Genomic DNA, 12,566 nt, shown 5'->3' with positions numbered 1-12,566 from the left:
AGTATAGTATAGTATAGTATAGTATGGTACGGTATGGTATGGTATGATATGGTATAGTATAGTATAGTATAGTATGGTATGGTACGGTACAGTACAATATAGTATAGTATAGTATAGTATGATATGGTATGGTATGATATGGTATAGTATAGTATAGTATAGTATGGTATGGTACGGTACAGTACAATATAGTATAGTATAGTATAGTATGATATGGTATGGTATGGTATGGTATAGTATAGTATAGTATAGTACGGTACAGTACAATATAGTATAGTATAGTATAGTATAGTATGGTATAGTATAGTACGGTACAGTACAATATAGTATAGTATAGTATGATATGGTATGGTATGGTATGGTATGGTATAGTATAGTATAGTATAGTATAGTATAGTATGATATGGTATAGTATAGTATAGTATAGTATAGTATAGTATAGTATAGTATAGTATAGTATGATATGGTATGGTATGGTATGGTATAGTATAGTATAGTATAGTACGGTACAGAACAATATCGTATAGTATAGTACAGTATGATATGGTATGGTATGGTGTGATATGGCATAGTATAGTATAGTATAGTATAGTATAGTATAGTATAGTATAGTACGATATGGTATGGTATGGTATGATATGGTATAGTATAGTATAGTATAGTATAATATAGTATAGTATAGTATAGTATAGTATAGTATAGTATAGTATAGTACAGTACAGTACAGTACAATATAGTATAGTATAGTATAGTATGATATGGTATAGTATAGTATAGTACAGTACAGTACAATACAATATAGTATAGTATAGTATTGTATGATATGGTATGGTATGGTATAGTATGGTACAGTACAGTACAGTATAGTATAGTATAGTGCACTATAGTATAGTATAGTATAGTATAGTATGGTATGGTATAGTATAGTATAGTATAGTATAGTATAGTATAGTATAGTATAGTACAGTACAGTACAATATAGTATAGTATAGTACAGTACAATATAGTATAGTATGGTATGGTATAGTATAGTATAGTATAGTATGATATGGTATGGTATAGTATGGTATGGTATGTTATGGTATGGTATAGTATGGTATGGTATGGTATGGTATAGTATAGTATAGTATAGTATAGTATAGTATAGTATAGTATAGTATAGTATGGTATGGTATGGTATAGTATGGTATGGTATATTATGGTATGGTATAGTATGGTATGGTATGGTATGGTATGGTATAGTATAGTATAGTATAGTATAGTATAGTATAGTATGGTATGGTATGGTATGGTATGGTATGGTATGGTATGGTATGGTATGGTATGGTATGATATGGTATGGTATGGTATGGTATGGTATGGTATGGTATGGTATAGTATGGTATGGTATGGGATGATATAGTATAGTATAGTACAGTACAATATAGTATAGTATAGTACAGTACAATATAGTATAGTATGGTATGGTATAGTATGGTATGGTATGGTGTAGTATGGTATGGTATGGTATAGTATGGTATGGTATGGTATGGTGTAGTATGGTATGGTATGGTATAGTATGGTATGGTATGGTATAGTATGGTATGGTATGGTATAGTATAGTATGGTATGTTATGGTATGGTATAGTATGGTATGGTATGGTATAGTATGGTATGGTATGGTATGGTATGGTATGGTATGGTATGGTATAGTATAGTATAGTATAGTATAGTATAGTATAGTATGGTATGGTATGGTATGGTATGGTATGGTATGGTATGATATAGTATAGTATAGTACAGTACAATATGGTATAGTATAGTACAGTACAATATAGTATAGTATGGTATGGTATAGTATAGTATAGTATAGTATAGTACAGTACAGTACAATATAGTATAGTATAGTATAGTATAGTATGATATGGTATAGTATGGTATGGTATAGTATAGTATAGTATGGTATGGTATGGTATGGTATGGTATAGTATAGTATAGTATAGTATAGTATAGTATAGTATAGTATGGTATGGTATGGTATGGTATGGTATAGTGTAGTATGGTATGGTATGGTATGGTATAGTATGGTATGGTATAGTATGGTATGGTATGGTATAGTATGGTATGGTATGGTGTAGTACGGTATGGTATGGTATAGTATGGTATAGTATAGTATAGTATAGTATAGTACGGTACGGTACGGTACAGTACAGTATAGTATAGTATAGTATAGTATAGTATGGTATGGTATGGTATGATATGGTATAGTATAGTATAGTATAGTATGGTATGGTACGGTACAGTACAATATAGTATAGTATAGTATAGTATGATATGGTATGGTATGGTATGGTATAGTATAGTATAGTATAGTACGGTACAGTACAATATAGTATAGTATAGTATAGTATAGTATGGTATAGTATAGTACGGTACAGTACAATATAGTATAGTATAGTATGATATGGTATGGTATGGTATGGTATGGTATGGTATAGTATAGTATAGTATAGTATAGTATAGTATGATATGGTATAGTATAGTATAGTATAGTATAGTATGATATGGTATGGTATGGTATGGTATGGTATGGTATGGTATAGTATAGTATAGTATAGTATAGTATAGTATAGTATAGTATAGTATAGTATAGTATAGTATGATATGGTATGGTATGGTATGGTATGGTATAGTATAGTATAGTATAGTATAGTATAGTATAGTATAGTATAGTACAGTACAGTACAGTACAATATAGTATAGTATAGTATAGTATGATATGGTATGGTATGGTGTGGTATGGCATAGTATAGTATAGTATAGTATAGTATAGTATAGTACGATATGGTATGGTATGGTATGATATGGTATAGTATAGTATAGTATAGTATAGTATAGTATAGTATAGTACAGTACAGTACAGTACAATATAGTATAGTATAGTATAGTATGATATGGTATAGTATAGTATAGTACAGTACAGTACAATACAATATAGTATAGTATAGTATTGTATGATATGGTATGGTATGGTATAGTATAGTACAGTACAGTACAGTATAGTATAGTATAGTGCACTATAGTATAGTATAGTATAGTATAGTATGGTATGGTATAGTATAGTATAGTATAGTATAGTATAGTATAGTACAGTACAGTACAATATAGTATAGTATAGTACAGTACAATATAGTATAGTATGGTATGGTATAGTATAGTATAGTATAGTACAGTACAGTACAATATAGTATAGTATAGTATAGTATGATATGGTATGGTATAGTATGGTATGGTATGTTATGGTATGGTATAGTATAGTATAGTATAGTATGGTATGGTATGGTATGGTATGGTATGGTATGGTATAGTATAGTATAGTATAGTATAGTATGGTATGGTATGGTATGGTATGGTATGGTATGGTATGGTATGGTATGGTATAGTATGGTATGGTATGGTATGGTATGATATAGTATAGTATAGTACAGTACAATATAGTATAGTATAGTACAGTACAATATAGTATAGTATGGTATGGTATAGTATGGTATGGTATGGTGTAGTATGGTATGGTATGGTATAGTATGGTATGGTATGGTATGGTGTAGTATGGTATGGTATGGTATAGTATGGTATGGTATGGTATAGTATGGTATGGTATGGTATAGTATAGTATGGTATGTTATGGTATGGTATAGTATGGTATGGTATGGTATGGTATGGTATGGTATGGTATGGTATGGTATGGTATAGTATAGTATAGTATAGTATAGTATAGTATAGTATGGTATGGTATGGTATGGTATGGTATGGTATGATATAGTATAGTATAGTACAGTACAATATGGTATAGTATAGTACAGTATAGTATAGTATAGTATGGTATGGTATAGTATAGTATAGTATAGTATAGTACAGTACAGTACAATATAGTATAGTATAGTATAGTATAGTATAGTATAGTATGATATGGTATAGTATGGTATGGTATAGTATAGTATAGTATAGTATAGTATAGTATGGTATGGTATGGTATGGTATGGTATGGTATAGTATAGTATAGTATAGTATAGTATAGTATAGTATAGTATAGTATAGTATAGTATGGTATGGTATGGTATGGTATGGTATAGTGTAGTATGGTATGGTATAGTATAGTATAGTATGGTATGGTACGGTACAGTACAATATAGTATAGTATAGTATAGTATGATATGGTATGGTATGGTATGGTATAGTATAGTATAGTATAGTACGGTACAGTACAATATAGTATAGTATAGTATAGTATAGTATGGTATAGTATAGTACGGTACAGTACAATATAGTATAGTATAGTATGATATGGTATGGTATGGTATGGTATGGTATCGTATAGTATAGTATAGTATGATATGGTATAGTATAGTATAGTATAGTATAGTATAGTATAGTATGGTATGGTATGGTATGGTATGGTATGGTATGGTATAGTATAGTATAGTATAGTATAGTATAGTATAGTATAGTATAGTATAGTATAGTATAGTATGATATGGTATGGTATGGTATGGTATGGTATACTATAGTGTAGTATAGTATAGTATAGTATAGTATAGTATAGTATAGTACAGTACAGTACAGTACAATATAGTATAGTATAGTATAGTATGATATGGTATGGTATGGTGTGGTATGGCATAGTATAGTATAGTATAGTATAGTATAGTATAGTACGATATGGTATGGTATGGTATGATATGGTATAGTATAGTATAGTATAGTATAGTATAGTATAGTATGATATGGTATAGTATAGTATAGTACAGTACAGTACAATACAATATAGTATAGTATAGTATTGTATGATATGGTATGGTATGGTATAGTATAGTACAGTACAGTACAGTATAGTATAGTATAGTGCACTATAGTATAGTATAGTATAGTATAGTATGGTATGGTATAGTATAGTATAGTATAGTATAGTATAGTACAGTACAGTACAATATAGTATAGTATAGTACAGTACAATATAGTATAGTATGGTATGGTATAGTATAGTATAGTATAGTACAGTACAGTACAATATAGTATAGTATAGTATAGTATAGTATGATATGGTATGGTATAGTATGGTATGGTATGTTATGGTATGGTATAGTATGGTATGGTATGGTATGGTATAGTATAGTATAGTATAGTATGGTATGGTATGGTATGGTATGGTATGGTATGGTATGGTATGGTATGGTATGGTATGGTATGGTATGGTATGGTATGATATAGTATAGTATAGTACAGTACAATATAGTATAGTATAGTACAGTACAATATAGTATAGTATGGTATGGTATAGTATGGTATGGTATGGTGTAGTATGGTATGGTATGGTATAGTATGGTATGGTATGGTATGGTGTAGTATGGTATGGTATGGTATAGTATGGTATGGTATAGTATGGTATGGTATGGTATAGTATAGTATGGTATGTTATGGTATGGTATAGTATGGTATGGTATGGTATGGTATGGTATGGTATGGTATGGTATAGTATAGTATAGTATAGTATAGTATAGTATGGTATGGTATGGTATGGTATGGTATGGTATGATATAGTATAGTATAGTACAGTACAATATGGTATAGTATAGTACAGTATAGTATAGTATAGTATGGTATGGTATAGTATAGTATAGTATAGTATAGTATAGTACAGTACAGTACAATATAGTATAGTATAGTATAGTATAGTATAGTATAGTATAGTATAGTATAGTATAGTATAGTATAGTATAGTATAGTATGATATGGTATAGTATGGTATGGTATAGTATAGTATAGTATAGTATAGTATGGTATGGTATGGTATGGTATGGTATGGTATAGTATAGTATAGTATAGTATAGTATAGTATAGTATGGTATGGTATGGTATGGTATGGTATAGTGTAGTATGGTATGGTATGGTATGGTATAGTATGGTATGGTATAGTATGGTATGGTATGGTATAGTATGGTATGGTATGGTGTAGTACGGTATGGTATGGTATAGTATGGTATGGTATGGTATAGTATAGTATGGTATGGTATGGTGTAGTATGGTATAGTATAGTATGGTATGGTATGGTATGGTATGGTATGGTATGGTATAGTATAGTATAGTATGGTATGGTATAGTATAGTATAGTATAGTATAGTATGGTATGGTATGGTATGGTATAGTATAGTATGGTATGGTATGGTGTAGTATGGTATGGTATGGTATGGTATAGTATGGTATAGTATAGTATAGTATGGTATAGTATAGTATGGTATGGTATGGTATGGTATGGTATGGTATGGTATAGTATGGTATGGTATGGTATGGTATGGTATGGTATGGTATGGTATGGTATGGTATGGTATGGTATGGTATGGTATGGTATAGTATAGTATGGTATGGTATGGTATGGTATGGTATGGTATGGTATGGTATAGTATAGTATAGTATAGTATGGTATGGTATAGTATAGTATAGTATAGTATGGTATGGTATGGTATGGTATGGTATAGTATAGTATAGTATAGTATAGTATGGTATGGTATGGTATGGTATAGTATAGTATGGTATGGTATGGTATGGTATAGTATAGTATGGTATGGTATGGTATGGTATAGTATGGTATAGTATAGTATAGTATAGTTATTTCATAGGAGGATGTTTAACAATGAAGAAAATAGCTATGTGAAATCCAGTGTTCATAGTGATGAACCAACAGAGAATACTTACATACAGTTTGTTTTACTTTATTTTTTCGATGCAGCTACATATGCTTCTCTTGGGAGTTGAAGGAGACCAAACCAGAGCTAAAATGTGACTGAATACTGGACTCAAACACAGATGGTGCTAAATGAATGATTATGTTGCTCTGAGTCTGCTGGATGTGTAAACTTGGAACAGCTTGCCAACATGCCAATATGTCAGATGATGTGTTTTAGCATATTCTGCCTGTTTTCAGCTCATTCAGCTGCTTCCAAATGGCCAAAAAACAATAAAATGCTGCTTTAATGGAACTGCTTAATAAAAGAATACTTAATTCTGAAATGTTAAATGTTGTTTAAATACAATCAGCCATACAAAGGGTTGTAATATAAAGAGATTTAAATTAGGCACTGAGGGATCAAATAATGGGCAAACTAAAGATTACAAATATGAGCCGGCTTCTAAAACTTAGAGATACAATGCTTCCTGTCTATTGAACAAAGCAGCTCTGTCTCCACAGACATCCTGCACTGGTTCACTAACACTTCTAAAAAGTATTGACAGCAAGACAGGAAAGCAGCGACTCATAAGTATCATTAGTGTTGGACATTAACTGTGACACACACTGAGTGACACCAGCGTTGCACCCACTGGGAGTCTCTGGAGTCATGCTCATGACTCATATGTAGAGGAAACACACATTAGATATTTAGCACATAGTTCAAGCTCTACTGGCTCTTCATATTGTCTTCCTATGTCTATCCTAATAATATATTAGTAACTCTAAAAAAAACTCTAGGGTGCTAAGGCAAAAAAATATATACGACACAGTCATCATGGGTGAGTACTGTAGTCTATTCACTATGAGAACTATGGAGCCTCTAAGGGGACAAACAAAACATTTATATTTATATGTTGAGTAGGGCTCTACCCATACATTTTGATATTGATATATATTGGCCGATAACACCTCCATTACATATCTTTGTCACAAGCATTTGAAAACCATATTTGAGGAATCATTGCAAAAAAAGTACTGTATTTACATAAACACACATTTCCCTGATGATCCCTCAAATGTGGTTTTTAAATGCTTGTGACAAATTTATATAATGGAGGCCATGATATTTTACAGTTTAACACATTTTAACTAACAAAAGCTGAATAAAAAAAAGCAATACGAAAAAATCATATGCATATATTTTTCTGTAGCTGCTCCTAAATTATGGAACAAGCTTCCTTTAAATATTCGACAAGCGTCCTCACTGTCCATTTTTAAAACTTGTCTTAAAACCCATTTTTATTCCTTGGCTTTCAACCCAGTTTGAGACCCTGTTTTAGTGTTTTATGGTTTGTTTGTTTGTTTTTTAATTATTGTTTTATTAACAATAAACAATTATTTTAGTATTTGTTTCCTGTTAATTGTTTTATGTTCCTGTGTTGTTTTATCTATTTATGTACAGCACTCTGTTTCAGCTGGGGTTAGGGTATCAGGGCTAATATCACCTGACTGATATATCATCAGGGCTCTAATACTGAGACCACATTTCACTACATTGTGCGCATGAAATACAGTTCATTCCCATGTTCTGGCATGCACACAAGTCATTTTCTCACCTGGAAACATATTTAAACTTAATAAAGTGCAGCAGGTGCACTGCATCTCATAGTCCAGAGAGAAAGGCTGGTCTGTTGTGCTGGCTTACCTGTCTCTCAAAATGTAGAGAACTAATTGTATTTCCTTTCCTTGTATTGCACACAATGTTGGTGTTCCTTATTGTTTATGCCCACATCCGCTTAGGGGCTTCATAGAAAACAGTAGAAACTGTAGAACATTGTTTAACTCTGATGATATCTTCAGGCTCATCTCAGCTGGACTTTGGAAACATATGAATTAGTTTCTAACAGAAGGCCTGCACCATAGAAACACAGAAGTACAGAATGGAGTTCTCATGAACAAACACTGAAGTGTAGTATGGGTAGTGAAGGAATGCTAGACCCATAGTAGAGACTAAAAGTTTACTGTTGTATCAACCGTGTCAATTCTAGTGTTGCTTTGCAGGCTGTACTATGTATGTGATACTATGGGCAGCAGTATACACTACCATATATTTAGAGGTACATATAAGTAGGGCTGGGCAATTAATCATAAAAATAATCTAAACAAAACATTTAGAGACTCTAATGGACTTAATCTTGCTCATGTCAATTAATGGTGGTGTTCACTGTTGCCATGACAGCAAAGGTTGCATATCTTTGAGTAAACTTGTCTCCAGTGATCATTTGAACCCAAACCATGATCTTTACATAGTTCTAATCAAGTAAACTAGACATTAACCCCAGCGGCACACCTTAAAACATCTTTGTTTTCACTCCCTAAAGATTCTCATGTGTGAGGAAAATACTAAACTAAAGAAACTGTGAAAATACATCATTGTTCATCAAGGGAGGAGATAATCCTTCATTAATCGTAATCCAGGTTAAAAATTCAATTCATCGTGGGTTGGATTTTTGCCATAATCACCCAGCCCTACATATAAGATATAATTTAGAAGATATACATCTTCCTTGAGCGGTTGTTGGGTCATTATAAACCTTCACCAGTAGCAAGCTGTCTTGACAGTGCTGACCTTTGAGAGAACTGAGAGCAAAATGGTCTAAAATGAAGGAAGCTACTGTAGCTTAATAGCTGTGATGCATCATCCACTTTTATTTAAAGTGCACTTTGAATATATAGAGGTTAGCACTGTTATTCTGAAAGTCTAGATTCAATTTTCAATTTAAAAACTCCCTATGTATCCTATACTGACCCTTCATCATTTAATGCAATAATTAATCATATCTAAAATAATGATTAATCAATTAACTGTCAGCTATTTAAACCATTATCACTTCATACAATCTACGAGCTAATAACACTAATGCTACAGTGCTGGAGCCTTTCAAATAGAATAATCACTGGTATATTGTTTTATAATGTGGGGTTTAATGTCTTGTTAATAAGAGGCCACCACCAACCTTTAATGGACTGAACAGAGTGAGCAGCGTGCCTCCTTTTGACCACACAGCGGCCATGGGAGTTCTCCACCAGATGGCGCAAGCAGGGGCCGCAGTGTGAGCTGCCCGGCTGACAAAAGTGTCGTCCCAAGCGGGCACAGTCTAAAGTTCGAGGGCACAAATGAGATCCTGTGGAGAAAGACACAACAGAATGACTTTACACGAAATACACTGGTCAAATCTGTTTTCCATTTTTCAGTACAACAGTCAAAAAGAAAAGCAAGAAAAAAAGAATGAATCTGACAAACAAAAAACTACTGAAATTAATTCTTCAGTTTTCTGCAGTTAATTTGATAACAATTTATTAATAATGCTTATTTGCTATCAGCAAATAAATATATTTCCTATTTATTTCTTTAAAAAGAAAAGTAACCTGATGTCACATGTAAAGCCCGACCAATATATAGGTCAGCTGATAATATATTGGTATTAGTGAAAGTTATCCAATTATTTTTTGAATTATTAAGTTATTAAGTTGCATAGACAGCATTTTATGTATATTTCACCCTTCTCTTAATTCAAGTTTGTATGTTTAATATATATCATATATAATTCTAATTATTCAACTCTGTAAAAAATCATACTGCCATTACATTTGAGGCTTCATCAAAAAAAAAAGTGTGTCTATCTATATGTTCTGCACATATAATATTATCAGCCAATATATGGATATCGGAATTTTCTACTCTCTAATATCAGTATCGGCCCCAAACATCCAGTATCGGTCAGGCTCTAGTTACATGTTACATTGACCATGACATCAGTTGTCCAAATCTATTTAATTATCAACATAAGTAATATATATAGTTTAGTATGGCTGCTAAATCAAATACACAACAAATATTCAATAGTGTTTTTATAGGCAGTCATTACGCAAGCCATGTACCACATATTTTATAATGTGACACACTAACCCTAACCCTAACCCAGGCTGTGACCCTATAGGACACACTGTGAAGTCTTCCTTTGCATTGCATTGTTGTTATTTTTTAGCACTGCAAGATATTGAATATACATTGTGCATTTGGGGGTAAAGAACAACAGAGGTGTTTGTTATATGAGTGATATATACAGGCAGGGTTATGGAATCTGATATTCACTCATTACTGTCATCTTGAACTAGAAAAAGCACAGACTACTCACAGACAGCATTTTTATTTCATTTATTTTTCTGCTCTCTAAATTCATTATTATGGAGCAGAGTGTATGTCAAATGTTTGCTGCTGTCATAATAACTGAATTACCTGCAGTGAAGATTAGATAGGTATCATCCTCACATCGGGATGACGTACATGTTTTTATTCTGAGAAGTCTTACAACCATTTGTCTACTAAGTCAACACTAGCAATGTAACTCTCGAAGGACTCACGAGTCAAAGCAACCATTTCAAAACCGAGCAAAAGCTGTTTGTCTGAAGGCCAGAGATGATAGCTCAGTGTTATTTCAAGGCTTCTCAAGGAAAATGCCAGCTTTGGAAATAGTCTCTGAAACTTGGGAAAAGATGAGAGTGGGCAGCCTGACCTCGTCTGGCCTGCCTCTGTGATTTTGTTTTGCTGCGGCAGAGACCACAGCAGCCTGTCTGGTGTGATATATGACAGTGTAAGAACGAGAACGGACATTCCTGGAGGTTCTATGGGTTAGCAGGCAAAGACGACAGAATGAACACACCTCAAAGGGATAACAGTGTGGAGGGACATAGTCAAGGCTCAAGCTAAAAGTAGGCTGACACATCATGTGTTTCTGCTTCCTAAGGCCATCCAGCATTACAACATTAAAAGTGAAAGCAGTAAAGAGAAAGTCTCTTGTCATTGTGGACTAAATCTGGGAAATTGTCCAAAAATATCTGACATGCAACTTCTGTAAATTCAGTTTGAGGAAATATGCCTATTGGCTTTCTTTCTGAGTGACACGAGATGATGGATATCTTACGTGTGTGTGTGTGTTCAGTACAGACTTAGGATGTGGTCAGCCCAGTTTAGCATAAAGACTAAAAGTACATGCTGTGTCTCAAAGCACAACCTTCTGTTAGTACACTTCTGTTAGCACACTGTGAACACTCTTTACTTACTTGTGCAGTGCGCATGTATAATCCACTTGAATAATGCTAGGAAATATTGTTTGATTAAATTCTGTTGTTATAACAAGGCCGGCTAGCCATGAGGGTCCATTAAACTCACAATAGTCTGGGGCCCATTGGAAAGAATGTTTAAGGGACGCTAAAACAGATTGAATAAAAAATATCAATCATTATATAATGGACAATGGGTTCTCTTACATAAATCACTTTCAAATACATAATATATATTTATGAAAAGAGCTATACAAATAAAGTTCATTATTGTCATTATTATCTTTATAATGGGTACATGATTACATTCAAGCAGACGTCAAAAGGCAAAAAAGCAGTACAAAAAAACAATATAATCTTCTTATCCACTAAAATATCATTGTAAGGTGAATAAAATAGGGTTAGTTTGGGTTTATCTGCCCTGCAGGAGGGTCACCAGAGAATTACAGTATTGCTGAATGCGCTCCCCCTCAGAGAGTATCCATTGCACTTGTTGTTTTGATGTAACACTGCATCCATTCACATCTCAGTTTTTTTTTTTTTGGTTGACAGAAGACATCTGAGCTCGACACCAGCATGCAGAGAAAGAAGAAAAATGTACTCCTCATCCTGCAGTGCTCCCGATGCCACAGGGAAAATAATTAGACCGAGCTATCAATATTAACCCCTTTAGCCTCCTTGTCAGTATCGCTCTCGTCTCCTGCTACTGAAACCTAGACAATGGTTGCCATGACAACTA

General features: G+C 32.9%; 1 protein-coding gene across 1 annotated transcript in view; it reads right to left on the bottom strand.

Moving 5' to 3' along the window:
• npdc1b (neural proliferation, differentiation and control, 1b) overlaps window positions 1-12,566 on the bottom strand; it is a 49,425-nt gene that overhangs the window by 18,500 nt on the left and 18,359 nt on the right. The window contains exon 2 of the mRNA XM_053324575.1: window positions 9,721-9,888. Coding sequence (XP_053180550.1) covers window positions 9,721-9,888 — 168 coding nt within the window. The remainder of the gene's footprint in view (window positions 1-9,720; window positions 9,889-12,566) is intronic.

The sequence above is a fragment of the Scomber japonicus genome, chromosome 9 (genome assembly GCF_027409825.1).
Source record: "Scomber japonicus isolate fScoJap1 chromosome 9, fScoJap1.pri, whole genome shotgun sequence".
Taxonomy (NCBI): Eukaryota; Metazoa; Chordata; class Actinopteri; order Scombriformes; family Scombridae; genus Scomber; species Scomber japonicus.
The sequence above is the reverse complement of the archived record's forward strand: the minus strand, read 5'-3'. Positions and strand labels throughout refer to the sequence as shown.